At 45.4% G+C, this 16751-nt stretch overlaps 2 protein-coding genes across 2 annotated transcripts in view; one reads left to right on the plus strand and one right to left on the minus strand.

The window, feature by feature from the left end:
* The window catches only part of LOC110081144 (organic solute transporter subunit alpha), a 19629-nt gene extending 11389 nt beyond the window's left edge, over positions 1-8240 (plus strand). Inside the window, exon 7 of the mRNA XM_020797609.3 lies at positions 6745-8240. Within this exon, the coding sequence (XP_020653268.3) occupies positions 6745-7187 (443 nt within the window). The 3' untranslated portion in view covers positions 7188-8240. The remainder of the gene's footprint in view (positions 1-6744) is intronic.
* FTSJ1 (FtsJ RNA 2'-O-methyltransferase 1) lies at positions 7446-16734 on the minus strand. Its single transcript, XM_020797610.3, has 11 exons — positions 16503-16734; positions 14165-14305; positions 12906-12975; positions 12689-12791; positions 12489-12567; positions 12334-12386; positions 11668-11721; positions 11207-11309; positions 9285-9368; positions 8662-8765; positions 7446-8251 (listed from the first exon to the last, which is right to left on the minus strand). Exons 2-11 carry the CDS (start codon positions 14283-14285, stop codon positions 8039-8041), a joined length of 984 nt encoding a protein of 327 aa, XP_020653269.3. The 5' UTR covers positions 14286-14305; positions 16503-16734; the 3' UTR covers positions 7446-8038.
* Positions 16735-16751: the final 17 nt, after the last annotated feature.

Here is a 16751-nt window from a genome sequence, read left to right on the forward strand (position 1 = left end):
TACACAACAACAGTTATACATACCATATAATACTTACTTATACTTACTCTAAGTTAACCATAGCAATTAGGCATTTTAAACATTTACCGTATACATTACATCCATTTACCTTTATTCATACAAACCAAATTCAAAAAAACCAGGTACATTTAACTTTTTGTCCACCATTATATACACATAGTCCATGTTCTTTCGCCGTCTTCATTCTTCAGGTCTTCTTGATAAGGCGTCAGCAACACAGTTCACTGACCCTCTGACCACCTTCACTTCAAAGTCATAGTCCTGTAGGTTTAAAGCCCACCTCATAAGTTTGCTATTGTGGGTTTTCATTGTCTTTAACCATTGCAATGGTGAATGGTCAGTACACAGAATAAAATGTCTTCCCCAGATGTAAGGCTTGGCCTTCTGGATCGCGTAGACTATGGCCAAACACTCCTTCTCCACGGTTGCCAAATGTCTCTCACCTTTTTGAAGTTTCCTACTCAGGTAGGACACTGGATGCTGGTCACCATTCTCATCCTCCTGGCACAGAACTGCTCCTACCCCGGTGTTAGACGCATCGGTGTAGACGATGAACTCCCGGTCGAAGTCTGGAGCACGCAGGACAGGATAGTTGATTAACGCCTCCTTCAACCTCTGGAACGCCGCCTCACAGTCGCTGGTCCACGGGATGCGGTCATCAGCCTTCTTCCTCGTCAGATCGGTCAGCGGAGCCGCAATCTCGCTAAACCTCGGGATGAACTTTCTGTAGTAGCCCACCAACCCAAGAAATGATTTGACTTTTTTCTTGGTGTTGGGTCTAGGCCAATCACGAACAGCTTCTATTTTGGCCTCCAGGGGTTTTATCATTCCTCCCCCTACCATGTGACCCAAGTATTTTATTTCTGGGCTACCCAGCTGACACTTGCTGGCCTTTACTGTTAGCCCTGCTGCACTTAACCTCTGCAGCACTAACTCCAGGTGTATCAGGTGATCTTCCCAGGTATTACTGAAGATCCCTATGTCGTCAATGTAGGCCACTGTAAAGTCACTGAGCCCTGCCAAGGTCTGGTCCATCAGCCTTTGGAATGTGGCTGGTGCATTTCTGAGACCAAAGCTCAGGACTCGAAACTCATAGAGACCAAAAGGGCTGCAAAAGGCAGTCTTTTCTTGATCCCTGGGATCAATTCTTAATTGCCAATATCCCTTTACCAGGTCCAATGATGAGATGAACCGACAACCCCCTATGGTTTCAATCAGGTTGTCTAGCCTGGGCATTGGGTAGGCATCAGGAGTGGTTACACGGTTTAATTTCCTGTAATCGACACAAAACCTAATGCTCCCATCAGGCTTGTCCACAAGGACTATCGGAGAGGACCAAGGACTAGAAGAGGGGACGATTATGTTCTCCCTCAGCATCTCGTCCAGCTCCTTCCGCACCTTGTCCCTATAGGGTCCCGTTACTCGGTATGGGGATACTGCCTGCGGGGGTGCATCCCCTGTGTGGATCCGATGCATCACTCCCTTCACTATCCCCGGCTTGTTGGAAAACACCTGTTGATATTTACTAAGCAGCATTTTTAGTTCTTGCTGCTGGTCTTGGGTGAGTGCAGGACTGATCTTTACCTCCTCTGGGTTGTATTTTACTTCCCCTCTACCCTCCCAGAAGGGTAATTCAGCTTCCTCACTCTCAGCTGCTTTTATCGCGAATAAAACCCTCTGTTCCCCTCTGTAGTAGGGTTTTAGGGCATTCACATGAACCACCCTCCTTGCTTGGTTCTCCTCCTGCTCTATTAGGTAGTTCAGGTCTGACATCTTGGAAATGACCCTATATGGTCCTGCCCATTTGAGCTGCAGTTTATTCTCTCTGCAGGGCCTAAGCCAAAGCACTTCCTCCCCTGGGTCAAAGTGCCTCTCTCTAGCTTTGTGGTCATACCATGTTTTCTGTCTGACCTTCTGAGCTTGCAGGTTTTCTGCTGCCAGCTCTAGATTTCTCCTTAGGTCATTCATCAAGGTGTCTATGTAAGTCACAACGTCTTGTGGGTCATCCTGGGTGATCTGCTCCCAATTTTGTTTGATCAAATCAAGGGGCCCTTTCACCCTTCTCCCAAATAAAAGTTCAAATGGACTGCACCCGGTACTGGCTTGTGGCACTGATCGATAAGCAAACAAAAGGGATTGCAGCTTCTGGTCCCAATTGTTTGGATTCTCTGCCAAGTAAGCCCTAATCATGCGCATTAGAGTCCCATTGAACTTCTCAGTTAACCCATTACTTTCAGGATGATAGGCAGTGGTTTCCTTGTGCTTTATTCCACAGATTTGCCATAAGCGTTTCATGAGCTTTGATGTGAACGATGCGCCCAAATCTGTGATTATCTCTGAGGCAAATCCCATCCTGGACATATACCCCACCAAAGCATCGGCCACTGTGTTAGCTTCAATGTTAGTCAAGGGTATGGCTTCAGGATACCTTGTGGCATGGTCCACAATTGTTAGGATGAACCTGTTCCCCCTCTTTGTGGCCTTGGGCAAAGGTCCCACAATATCCACCCCTATGCATTTGAACGGAGTGTCAATCACAGGCAAAGGGCACAACTTTGCTTTGGTCCTGTCGCGGTTATTCCCCTGCCTTTGACACACATCACATTGTTTACAGAACTCCCTGATCTGCTTCCCTATGTCAGGCCAGTAGAAATTCTGTGTGATTCTCTGCTGTGTTTTGTTCACTCCTAAGTGCGCAGCAAACATGTCAGAGTGCCCCCTTTGTAAGATCATGGGGCGATACTTTTCAGGTACCACCAGCTGACTTCTGATCCCATCTCCCCCTTTTGAGATATTCCTCAGGGTTTCTCTATATAAAATCCCCTTTTTCTCCAGAAATCTCACTGGGGTTTCAGGTGTTAGCTGGGCGTCAGTCACCTGTTCAAAACACCTTTGGAGAGTGGCGTCTGCCTTTTGCTCCTGTCCAAATCTGCTGTCTGTGGTTAAGGTTTCCACCACAGCTTCTGAACTCCCCTCTGCTTCCGTCTCTGGCTCATCATTACCCCCCTGAACTGTCTCTGTGGTGGCTTGTGAGCGTGTAATCACTAGCACCCTTTTCACATGTTCAGCCAGGTCATTTCCCACGAGCACGGCTGCTGGCAGAGTAGATGAAATCGCTAGCCGCCAAACGCCCCTCCAGCCTTGAAAGTTGACAGGTACCTCAGCTACTGGCAGAGAGATTACCTGCCCCTCAATCCCTGCCACCTTTATGCTCTCATTTGGGATTATAAACTCCCTAGGGATGATATCTGGATGGCACAGGGTTACCTGGGAACAAGTGTCCCGCAGCCCCCTATACTGACGGTCAAGTATTCCTACGTCCACCCCGGCTGTCTCAAACAACTGAGAATCTGTTTTTATCAGCAAGCAGCGCTTTACCTCCACAAGAGGACCATTTTCCTCAGCCTGATCAGCAGAGGTAGCTGTCCCAGACTGAGTAGTCATGGCAACAGGCTCCCTCAGTGACACTGAGCCTTGCTCTTTCTGGACACAGAACACAGCTTTTGGCTTGGTCCCACTAGAATTCTGAGGCACTATTCCTTTTAGCTGCTTTAATTTCTCACACTCTGAGATTAGGTGACCCTTTCCCTGACAGAAATAACATTTTCTGGTGTATTTTGATTCTCTCTCATCTTGTTTTGGTTTTCCCTCCAAAATCTGAGGTCTTAGTTTCATGTCTGAGGGCTTCCCTTCACCATGGGCCCCTCCCCCTTGCTGGCTTTTCCCTGGTCCCTGAGAGTACTTGCTGTAGGTTTCTTTGGGTTTACCTACAGATTTCCCCTCACCCAAGGGCTTTCTTATTTGGGAAATAAAATCTGCGATCTCTGCGGCTTCTGCCACAGACCTCGGTTTCCTCTCCCTCACCTGGAATTTCAATTCCCCATACAGGACTGAATAGAACTGTTCCAGTGCTATCAAATCTTTAAGCTGCTCATAGGTCTCTGTTCCCTCCTGCGATAGCCATTTCTCAAGCAGCCTCACCAATTGGGCCCCCACTTGGGTAAAAGTCTGCTCTGGCTTTTTTGTGAGGGACCTGAATCTTTGTCTCAGCTGTTCTGCATTTATCCCATGTCTGGCAAACACCAGTTTTTTAAACTCTGCAAAATCTTTCATCAGTTCCTCAGGCATCTCGGCATAAACCTCAGCCAGGCTACCACTGATTAAAGACCGCATGATGGTCATCTTCTCAGTTTCCCTCACTGAGAAGTCCACAAACGCTCTTTCCACTAGGGAAAAGAACACCTCAGGACAATCTCCCTTGTGGTACACAGGGAATTTCTTCAGGTCAGCCTTAGACAGTTGGCCTCCCTCAGAATCCCTATTGTTATTATTGTTCTGGTTCATCAGTTCCAGTTTTCTTAATTCAAACGCCATTTTCTCTCTCTCCAATGCCAATTCAAATTGTCTCTGTCTCTCTCTTTCTCTTTCCTCCACTTCAAATTGCCTCATCCTCAGTTCATGCTGTTGGGCTATGAGTATTTTTCTAAGTTCTGGGTTCTGCTCTCCTGTGCTGTCACCTTGCACTGAGCCAAATTCATCCTCAGAACCTTGGTCAATCTGGGGGTCTTTCACTTCACTCATGTCTGCTATCTGGCTTCGAGTCAAGGGCATAATCCCCCCTCAGAACAGGCTGCTTTAAAAAGTCAAGCCTCAAAATAAAACGACCACTTTTTTCCTTCTTGCCTCAGAACCAGCTCTCCCTAGAGATTGCTGCTGTTCTTCAGCACTAACTTGCAACAGTATCGAGTCAGAGCCTACCCCCCTCTGCTGGGCCTCTCAGCTGGCAAGCTAGCTCACTGTTACTATGCAGTTTTGCCTCAGCTTTTTCCCGCCAAAACTAGGCTGCCTCAGAGCACCTTAATCTAAGTCTCCCCAGTTGGCACGTTCTTCTACTAGCGCACCTCCCCGTGAGGTACACCTAGAAGATTACCTACGCGCCTCAGACTGTCCCTGACTAGACCCCCCTTGCTCTGGGCACACTTGCCAAGGCTTTGCTGGACCACTGGACAACTGGACCAGTCGTATCCCACACGCTGGACACCAATCAATGTGAGAAACCCAGACCTACTGGGATCTGCCACACAGTTACACTAAGCTGCCACCAACCATTCCCTATAAGAAGTCACACAGACCAGGGATGGATTTTCAAACAATAAAAGAATAAGGTTTATTTACATACAACACACAGGGATAATAAAATGATTAGGTGAATAAAATAAAGTAACGTGGCTTATTCTCACTCATACAAGCATACAGTTTGGTTCACCCAGAACCCTTAACTTGAAGCACAGACCCTGAACCTATCAGTTCTGGCTAACCAACAGACACCTGAACCTATCAGGTTGGTACTCTGACACACAGAAGTACCCTGTCTGACACACAGACTTCCACAACAGCTTCTTCTTCCCAGCTGCTGCTTCGTCACAACCCAGTGTCTCTCAGCATCTCTTTTTCCTCCTAAACTCTCCACACACGCTTCACATATTTATACAGTACAGCCCCTCCTCCTGATGTCCCGCCTTCCACTCCCCATAGGATGGAACTTTCCCTCCAAACCCATGACAGACAGGTAACATCAGTGCTGTATGTAACACTGCTAACAGGAAGGGGGAATTAATAAATGAAGAAAAGGCAGCAACCAGTCAGAAAATGGAGTTCACACTGTGGGGATGTTATGGGGGGAAATCTTGGGGCTTAGAAAGCTTGCTTTTCCACCTATGCAGGGTAAACAGACTTGATGGTTTTGATACAGAACTGTACCTTCTGTTCCACCTTTTTGCTTCCTCACGGCATTGTGCAGAGTACAAACTGTACTAAGCAAAAAGTTTGTTCTACAGGCCTCTTTCCTTGTTGCAGAACATGGGGCTAGCTCTATACTTTTTGCTGAGGTGGTGTATAGTTTTATCAAAGCTGGTCATGCTGTTGAGGTGAAGAAACCCAAAGCATCTCCTACTCAGCCTGGCAGTGAAAATACATGAACAATACATAACTGGCTATCTTTTCATGCCATCGGTATCAGCAGCCAGAGGTGGCTGCACTGTTTCAACATTAGGTCTAATCCCAACTGGAGTTTTATTCCAGTCAAAATGAAGGCAGAAATATGAGAACTCCCATACTTAAAAGATGAGAAAAACAAGTTCATGGCCTGTAAAAATTACGTTGAAAGAACATATCTATATATTTTACCTTCCATTAATTGCTCCTGTTTTGTTAGTTGTATGTACAGAAGAGTTCTGTGTTTTCTCCCTTCCATTCCTCAGTCATTTATGGCAATGTCACTTTGGCCTTTTTAACAATTTCAAAAGTATATGTCCAGGCAGAAGAACAAAGAAACTTAATTCTTGAGATGGAGTGGGAAAGGAAAGCAAAAAGGCTAACTTTGTCACCTAATTAATACCTTACAGTCCTTTTTTCTCTCCATGAATATACACTATAATTTCTATATGAACATAGATTTTCCCTCCAAGAAGGTAACCTGGCCCCAATAACAGCCATGAGACTCTGGGACTTTAATAAAAGCATATAATTAATGGGAACTGCCCACAAGAACATGATGCACAGCCTTAAGAAGATGAACTATAATTGAAAGCTAGCTGTTGTTTTTTAAGTGGTCTAATAAAGTTATCACCAGTTCCTGCATTTGTATTGTTTTAGAAACTACACAGCCATTTCCCGATTCCCCCCCCACGCACACACATTTGACCTCTCTTTCTACTTTTCTAGTGATCTACTACCATTCGCTGGCTATCGAGATGTTCTTAATTGGCATATTTGCTCGTTATTCTTTCCGAAGAGCTGAACCACAACCAGATGCCCAGCGGGTCACACGCCATCAAGGCTCTCAAACCGAGGGGGCCCTCTCGAGGAAGAGAAATCCTATAGATGATACCTCCACGGAAGGAACAAACCCTACCTATCTCTCTGATGAAACCATCTGTACAATTGAGCATTCCCCACTGGACAGGTTAGATTTCATGGTGGGTGAACCTGTGAACACGCAACCGGAAAGAGGGGGACTGAGCAGCCCGTGCACAGGGGCTCCGGCAGCAGAGGGACTTACAACAACCTTGCCACTTCAAAAATCTGGGGTTAAATTGCCTTCCACTAGAATCCAAATCCAAGCCCAGGTGAGCAATGCGGATACCGATGGAGTCACTGTTGTATAAAATTTATGCTACAGATTTCAGTCCTTCCTTTGGGACCAGCCCAGCGGTGACTAAGGACACAAAACAAGCTCTGCTGATGTGACGAGTCCACCACTGGCAGACTTGTTGCTTGGGGAGGGAAGGGAGGGACGCCGTGAGGTACCCCCTTTATAGCAACATTTTCAGCCCCTCTCTTGCCAACGTTGAGTGCTCAAATTCAGAGTATAATTAGCAAATAGTTCCAGAATAGTAATCAAACAAAAAAAAAAGCAAGAAGAGTTTACAGTTAGAACAGCAGGATGAACATTTATAAAATATAATTTCTACTGTATTTTTCATCACACAGAATACAATATAATTACCCCTTTCATTTGTTCTTGCAAACATCTTGTAAGGTGAGTCAGGCCAAGAGACTACCATGTAACCAGAAGCTGCCCCCTTGACTGGTGAATAGAAATTTGAATCTGCCCCCCTTGCCCCCCATTCTTGAGACATTCACCACCCATATCAGGATCTGACTGGGATTGTTCTCTAGAGGCTTGCTGTTCAGAGTGCATCTGCTTCCTAAGCCTGAGGATGCAGAGGAGTGCAGTGGGTAGACAGCAGCAGAGATAGTCTTGCTTTTACAGCTACCTGTTTATGCTACATGAATCCAAGAGGGCTCCAAGCTTTTTAGAAGTGAACAAGACTCTATTAAAAACAATGCTGTTTGGATTACTCAGGGACCACGGGACTTCCTTAGCTCCACTGGAGAATCAAACAAGAAATCCTAGAAGCTAATGAAGAAGGATGATTACATGAAAAGCCTTTCAAACTAGCAGAGGCCAGGAGACACAAAACGCATGCCTTCCCTCTGCCTCTCTGGCTCTGTATCATGTCGACAGTTCCTCCAGGGCATTTATGACCTCGGCCTCTAAGCCCACCGCACCCTCCTCTTGCTGCTGCAAAGGCTCCTGTAGCTGAGGCTGGAGCGACGGTTCCTTTGTGAGAAGATTGTGTTTCTTTAGAAAACAGGCTTCTTCATAGGGAGGGTGGATGGGGGGCTGAGTGGGAGGCAGGTAAGTATACTCCTTCTCTGGATCCAGCTGCCGAAAACGAAAAGAAAGCGAAAAAACTAAGTCAGATGAGATGAGACAGCTACTCTTGTCCCCTGGGTTATCACCACATGCCACAGCGTGCGGGAACCTTTCTGTCAACTCCATGTTCAGGGCTGGCCTCACTGTTCTCCCCTGCACTCTAAGTTGCCTTGCTGACCATTGCTAAATATAAGGCAGCGAGGGTCTTGGACGTTATTCTTTGCACCAGCCATCAGAGCTTGCTGGAGAAAGGAGTTGCTCACAGCACCACCATAGACAGCCAGAGTGTGATCACCACAGCTACCACTTCATTAAAGCTCAGGTGACAGAAAGGGGCACACGGGACTCTGGTGCTAACTTTAGCCCGACTTCTCAGTTAAAGCAAAGGCATCCTGCCCCAGTATTTTGTTTCTTCTTACCTGCAGAGGATAGGTCCTGTCAGAATCATAAGCACTCAGATCTCCACAAGCCAGGAAAGGAACAATAACCCGGTTGGGACCTTCTAACTGATTGAAATCCACATCTGTATAGTAACAGGGAAAATTCTGATGAGTCTCAGGTGCAAGACCACCTCTAGTTATGAACACAGTTTGCCTGCCTCTCCCAAAGCATCAATTAGTTGCCGTCGTTATATGAATCAAAGAGCTCTTGCTTCTAATGGTGCCTGTAGAATTTCTACCCAAGGGCAGGCTAAGAAAAGACAAGCAGTAAAGGATGACATGTCAGAGCCCCAAACGTGTCTAATCCAACCAGCTGCAGACTATTTAAAAAAAAATCTACTGATATAGGAATTCTAATAGGCATCTATTCAGCTTCTGGATGGAGTCACCACCTTCTAAGGAAGAATGCTCCCTTACTAATCACTTGCAGAGCCCCATCACCCACAATCCTGCTGCAGCTGCCTCCCCACTCCCCAAATCATCTTTCCTCTTAGCTTCCTTGCTGTCCCACAACCCACCCCCTTGAGCAGCCTTGCTCAACACCCCCTCCCCAGCACAACAACATGCTTAAGAGGCATCCCTTTTCTTTCCAGATTCCTCACCATAGCAGTGATCCAGCAGGGGATTGGACATGTTTGGCACATAGCCTTCAGGAGGGCTGTAGTTTCGGCAAACCACAAAGGCTTCTAGAAGAGTAGAAAGGGGGGGGGGTTAAAGCTTTAGGAGCCACTGTTCTGGCTTTGCAATATATATCTAGAGTTCCCTGCAATGCCTCAAACGCACGTAATATGTGATGCCCAGTTTGCATCACATTGGCACTGTTTTGTAACCATCTACAAAGATTGAAGCCAAACTCCCAAGCTTCATACACTACCCAAATTCAGAAACTCTCCAAAGGGAGCTTGGCTTTCTTCTAAATGGTTTCCACTTCTAAACGCCTTCCACTGAACTCCGTGCAAGAGAGACAACAGGCATCTGGGATGCTGTGGGGGAATGTGGCTTGTGCAGCACCGCACGTGAGGCTCAGCAAACCCATTCAACTCATGCTCCAGGGGTGTCCCTTGAGGGAATGGCCAGAGGTAACTGAGTGGCTGGTGTTCACATCAAGAGGAAAAAAAGGAAGCAATTGCTCTTGGGGACAATTCTGCAATCAAACCAAAACTGGTGCAAAAATCAACATACCACCCTGAACACACTGGATTTCCTCTGATCTGGGAACCTAAGCAACATGAGACTTGGTTAGTACTTGGATGGGAGACCACCACGGAATGCCAGGGATCTAGAAGGAGGGCTAGGAAAGAATCCTGCCTGAAACAGAGCTGGTGCCAGTCAGAGCTGGCAGTCTTGGGTTAGATAACCCATTGGTCTGATTCAGCAGTAGGCAGCTTCCTCAGGACTTGCTCCGACACTGTGTTGCCTTAGCCAACTTCAAGAGTCCAGTGAGGATCTGCTGCATCTGCACACACAAATATACACACCTCCCATTGACCAAATTAGAATACCCAGAGCTTTCCTTTGCACATGGGCCATCCTTCACCTGTCCTAATAACCATCATAGTCTAGACCAGGGTTTCCCAACCTTGAGTAACCCAAGTGTTCTTGGATTGCAATTCCCAGAAACCTTCACTAGCAGTGGTGCTGGCCAGAGGTTCTGGGTGTTTTAGCTCAAGGATGCCTGGGTTACCCAAGCTTGGGAACCACTGGTCTAGACCAAAGCAAACAATATACAAATTTATACTATATTCTTTCAATTCTATTCAGTCTTATTGCCCATTAATATTTTTCAGAATATCTTATAGCACTTCAGAAGGAACCAAGCAGGGTATTCAAATGGGGAAGGGATATTAAATGAAGAATCATACTGACATATTAAGACAGCTGATCAAAAAGGGTTATGGAGATTCAATGTCACATACAGCTGCTGCAACACTTATTTTCAAAATGTGTTCCGAAGTAGAGAAGACATTCAGGATCTTCTCTAAGAAAACTCAATTGAAGAGCACAATCCAACAAGGTTGATTTGGAAAGGAAAGCGTAAAGCTTCTTTATAGGTACAGGCCTTGCCAAGCAATCTTACTTGGGATGATATTTCACCTCATCAATCAAATGCCAGTGCATGTTTGCTTCTTCTGCATTCACATGATCAACTGTCACGTTTTACCCAGAACTCACTGGAATCCTTTTTTCTGAGAGCTTTTTGTTTTATTTTACATGTAGACGGCAATGCAGGATGAGAGATACAGCAACCAAATAAGCAACAAGGGGAACTATTTAGAAGAAAGCAATGAGGCAGCATACAAACAAAGGGCACAAAATCACCACCCTTGGAACACTTGAGCTTTTCCAAAACCACTTGCTTCCAAACATCGAGCTGCACTTTACAAGCATGAGAAACTAGGGAATGTTTGTTTGCTTTGAGGTGGAAGCTGAGATTCTAGTGATGCTAGATTCTGCCCCCTTTTGTGCACGACTCTCTGGGAACAACGTTGCAAATTGCTATATCTGCAAAAAGGTGTTTGCTCACCAATGCTCGAGTTACGGCTGCTTCGGGGCTTTGCGCATGTCACTTCAGGGAAGAAAATCCGCAACTGGGAATAAAGAAGCGTGACATCCTTCCCTCGGAATATCTGAGATGGGAGAATAAGCTGTCGTTATCTGGCTGTCATGGTATCATTATCTACCTAAGCAAAAACAGGGATGTCTTACACCAACAAGCGATAGCATGAGGCAAACTCACTGGGAACAATGAATTCGCCATCAAATGCTCTCAGGGAAAATAAGCACACAATGAAAATTAACATTTAGTCCTGCAATCAAGCTCTGTGGCTTCCCCACTGGGCCTTCCACTCTCAGGTTTCGTCAAGCACCAACCCCATGAATCACAGAAAATGCATCTGGAGGCTTTTTTTGATGCCATAAGAATCTGCAAGCAATGGGGGCATCACTGGACCCATCCACTCTTGCCCAATCAGCTACCACGCTCACCTTTGCCACAAAAGTTCCTCCTTTTTTCAGTACATGAGTAGTAATGTTTAGGGCCTAGAGGAAACAGAATAAAGAAATTGTGGGTAAATCCCATTAGGCACTGAGACACATCAAAGATCTCTGCAGTGTGGCAAGCAAAGATTGTGGGCCCCCAACACCACATGACGACTTCGATAATAAAATAGATAACAAGAAAAGAATTATCATCCCTTATTTTTTCTCTCTCCACAAACAAAACCGGGCAGAAAGGAGCTATCCAGCATTTCTTATACTTCCAGACTATGAATCTTGGAGCTGGAGTTTGAAACACCTAGAGAATTAAAGGTTCTCATACCATGGCTTTATTTAGACATACTAATGGATCAAGTGGATATAATACAGGATTTTTCCCATTCTGATTGTACAACAAACAAACAAAAGAGACACATAGGCTTGTTCCATGAAACCAGCTCCTGAGCACTTGACCTCCTGACTTTAGCAGTCCTCTAGCTTAAAACCCCAAAGTGTTCCATGTCTAGAGCCAAAAATCTGGAGCAGAAACTGTCTAACCTAGAGCTCCCAGATCTAATGTGGTAGAGGTGGAAGAAGTTTCCAGGTATGCAAGCACCCAATAAAAACTGGCCATTACCTGGACACGGCCCTTGCAGGGGGACAGGAAATACTCACAGCAAGTAACAGCTGAGCCTGAATGTACTCATCAATATCATGGAGTCCAGTCACTGGAAGAATACAGAAGGCATTTATTGTATATACACAATGTCAGATCGTCTTTCTCTTGGAAAGGTTTGTGTTAGAAAGCAGAGCATGGTCATCACACGTACCATCAGGGGCTCCATCACAAACTACCAGATCAGCAGGCTGCCCCTCAAAATGGTGAATGATCTCCTGGGCTGTAGAGACCTGGAAAGAAAAAAGAGAGGGGCTTGCTGGCTGCAGGCAGAAAGGCCGCTCCTTGAGTAGCCTCTCGGCTTGAGTGGAGGCTAAGTGAACTTCACCTTAGGCCCCACTGGGCAACATCTACCTTCGTAATGTCTCCCTGGATCTGGATGACTCCCGGCAGCGGGGCCATAGCTTGCAAATCAACAGCCACTATTTTGATATCGGAATTTTTACCACTGTCTCCTCTGTGGGGAGAAGGAAAGAATAGAAAGGTTTCTACGTGAGTTTCGCTTTTTCCTTTAAGGAGCTGCAACTCTCAATGAGATGCAACCTCTCCCAAATCAATGCTGTTTGCTTACTTGAGCTTTCGGCTCAAGACCTGACTCCAGCTTCCAGGAGCAGCACAGAGGTCCACAGCCCGTGACACACCTGGAGAGGACCAGAGAAGAGAAAAGGTCAGGCAGTGCCATTGAAGAGGAACCGAAAAGAGAATGGGGAGGCAGAACGGCTAGGTTGCCTTCCTGGCGGAGGGCTAGTGGTCCTGTAAAAACAGAAAGCTCCAGCTTTGTTGAAAGCCACATGGAGAACCTCGCTTCTGCATACCAAATATCTGAACTGCCCTGGTGGTACATACACACTAGAAACCCTGCACAGGTTTGGAAGCAACACCTTTTCTGATTAGCCTCCCACTTCAGCGACAAAATTCCAGCTAACAATTGATATGGGAGATGCGAGTTCCAAGGCATGAAAAAAAGGAACCAGCTTGCAAATTGCAAATCGCACTCCTTCCTGCAATGATCATTCCACAAAACAGTATCAACAGCAGGCAGAGCAATGTGCTATTATAATAATCATGTGCTGTCGAGTCAATTCTGACTTATGGTGTCCTTTTTGGGGGGGGGTTCTAGGCAGAAAATACTCAGAAGTGGTTAACCATTCCTTTGTGGCACACAGTGGTTAAACTGCAGTATTGCAGCCAAACCTGTGCTCACGACTCAGGGTTCAATCCACCTTCCAAAGTCAGTAAAATGAGTACCTAGTTCACGGCAGTGGCATGTGTAGTCTAAATAATTAAATTGCAAACTGCCCAGAGAGTGTGTTAAGTGTCATGGGGCACTATATAAACAGCACCCTGTGCATTTGCTTTGCTTCTTCTGGGGCCACTTTGAGGCTGTGAAGCTTGCCTGAGACCACATAAGCTAGCTCTTGTCTTTAGAGGCACAGTGAGAAATCAAACTCCCAACCTCTGGCTCCACAGACAGACACATAACTCACTGAGCTATCCAACCAGTTATTAGGTGGAAGATATCAAAGCAAATACTTAGACCTGTGCAGGGCAACTTGTGATCTTCCAGATGTTGTTGATCTGTAATTTCCACCATCTCTGACTGTCACCTATGCTAGATAGGGTTGATGACAGTTGTACTTGAAGAGCATACAGACAGGAACATGTTCCCCACTCCTACCTTATACATTTCAACTCACAGATTGCGGGGTTGAGGGACTGAGGAAGTTTTAAGACTCAGTACTTCTTCAAACCCTCTGAATAAGACAACAAAAATATATGTGCTTCTGAGCATTCCACAATGAAATGTGGAAGTGTGTGTTATCAACCCACCTTGGAACAAGTGATATTCCTCATCCAGCTGTAGAAGTTTAAATGCACTACGGGCTCGCCAACCCTCTTCTTTTGCTAAACGGTAGTAAATATCTCGCTTATCCTTGGAGGAACGTCCCATTTTAGCTTACATGAGAAGTCCTAAACATGAGAGAAGGATTTATTAATTACTCGCTTGTCCTGTGCCAAAACCAGCAGGAACTTGCAGAAATATTAGCTTCTTACAATCAAATACTTAGAAACTTATACATCAGTCACAGAAAGGAGTGATCGTCCATTGCTGATGTCAACATACCTCCCTTATGGAATGCTTTGGGATGCCCCTCAAAGCTTAAAAAAAGTTCTTAGAAACAAGAAATTACTTGATACAGTGTTGGAGAAACTTAAAGTTGAGGATTCTGGGAGATGAAGACCAAAAATTAACATTCCAAATTTAGGGGGCAACAACTGGAAAATCCCTCATAGATATTAGGATGGGACGCAGAATGCAGATGCCCCGGGATTATTGCTGCAGTACCATGATAAATAGGATGATGAGTTTTAGTCTGCAGAGATAATGGCAACCATATTAAATTTACCTTGACAAACACTTTCCTTTCCTTCTGAAAAATAAGAGTTCTGTTGAATCAGACCAAAGTCCTGTTTACCACACATGGCAGCCAAGCATATTCCATATTCTCCTCATGTTTCCAGGATGTGGAACATGCGGCTTCCCAGATGCAATTCAGATTGCAATTTCTATTGCTCCTCAGCACTGGTTATGCTCTTGAGGACTGAAGCCCAACAACATCTGGAAAGCTAAGTGCTCCCTATTCCTGCCACACTCCAAAGCTGGATACTAAAACTGCGAAGAGGCTCAAGTTTTGAAATGTAGTTCAATGCGGATTTCTTTGGTTAATTTTATCCTGTGGGTTCCCATGTTTTCTGAGACTCAGTCCCACAAATGGCAGACAAAGAAGTACTGTAACCCTGTTTCTTAACTGTATGTTGTTGTTTTTAAGTAATGCAAGTGGTGGCTCAGAACAAAATGCTCCTCTATTCCTTTTTTTAAAAGTATCTTACCAGAAAAGCACATCATATCAGAGAGAAGGACTCTGACGTTGTTTTCTCTTTAACACTATATATTTCTACATACAGGGTTTTGTTTGCAGACACCAGTTTGTTCCACTACAAAACCCCTCACATAGGGTAACCAGATGAAAAAGAGGACACAGTTCCTACATCTTTAATAGTTGATCAGAAGAGGAAATTACAGCAGGTGCCATATTTAATGCAAGTAACACTTGCTGAAATTAATTTCTACAGATAAGTATTAGAAGTACAGAAACCCTGTCACCTTTTCATCATCTGAGCATTGCTAGATGATGCTGTCTAGGTTTGTCATCGCTTTCCTCCCAAGAAGCAGGTGTCTTTCAATTTCATTGCTGCTGTCATCATCTGCAGTGACCATGGAGCCCAATAAAGTAAAATCTGTCACTGTCTCCACATCTTCACCTTTCTAGGAGGTGATGGGACCAGTGGCCATGATCTTATTTTTGATATTGAGCTTCAGACTATTTTTGTGCCCTCCTTTTTCACCCTCATTAAAAGGTTCTTTAATTCCTCCTCACTTTCTGCCATCAGAGTGGTATCATCTGCATATTGGAGGCTGTTGATATTTCTTCCAGCAATCTTAATTCATGCTTGGGATTTATCCAATCCAGCCTTTCGCATGATGTATTCTGCATATAAGTTAAATAAGGAGGGAAACAACATACAGCCTTGTTGTACTCCTGCCTAGTTGCTATAAAACTCTTTATCAGACTAGGTGGTGTATGTACACACACACACGCACAAAAGCTAGCAGCAAAGATGTGTTTATATACAGGCTTTGATATACTGTGTGTCTGAAGAAGTGGATTTTGACCACAATGAAATAAATCTTTAAAGTGCCACAATATTTTGCCTTCCCTCTCCCGCTTCTCTTTTCCCCATTTAATTCTGCCAGCTTTCTAACAAGATCCCACCGAATTACTCTTTTGCTCCTATCCTGCAGCACAGTGGTTCCCAACCTTGGGTAGCCCAGGTGTTTTTGGACTACAGCTCCCAGAAGCCTTCGCCACCAGCGGTGCTCGCCGTTGCCGTCCAAGAACACGGGGGTGACCCAAGATTGGGAACCACTGCTGTAGCGAATGCACGGGCTATAACGTAAGCACGATCATCTACGTATCTCTCTTTCCCTTCGACAGACACCTCAACAAGCATTCCTCCCTGGTAACTCGAGCGATTTTTAGGATTTTATCCAGTTGACGAGTTTAAGGGAAGGGAGCATGGAAATAACAGAATAAAACGAACAAACCCTATCAGGAAGCTCGAACCGACGGTCTCCTCTCCGCAAAGGAAGATCAAAACAAATAAATGTGGCACATGCGCAGCTTAAACACAAGATCCTTACACGGCATGCTCCCGGGAAGTTGTACTATTTTTGCAGCTTCCGCGGCAGAAGTTGGAGACTAACTCTGTCGCATTGCACTCTGGGAATGGTAGTCGTTTTACGGGACCAGCGTCGGACACGCGAAGAGAATCTCGGCGCCTGAAGCACTTCGTT

The sequence above is a fragment of the Pogona vitticeps genome, chromosome 2 (assembly GCF_051106095.1).
Source record: "Pogona vitticeps strain Pit_001003342236 chromosome 2, PviZW2.1, whole genome shotgun sequence".
In the NCBI taxonomy this organism is placed as follows: Eukaryota; Metazoa; Chordata; class Lepidosauria; order Squamata; family Agamidae; genus Pogona; species Pogona vitticeps.

Excerpts from the sequence above, each read along its gene's own strand:
- FTSJ1 (XM_020797610.3), bottom strand. The coding sequence starts at position 14,285 with ATGGGACGTTCCTCCAAGGATAAGCGAGATATTTACTACCGTTTAGCA. Across the intron at positions 8,766-9,284 it reads CCTGCTGGATCACTGCTATG|ATGTGGATTTCAATCAGTTA; the intron begins GTGAGGAATCTG and ends GTTACTATACAG. Across the intron at positions 8,252-8,661 it reads ACAGGACCTATCCTCTGCAG|CTGGATCCAGAGAAGGAGTA; the intron begins GTAAGAAGAAAC and ends CGTTTTCGGCAG.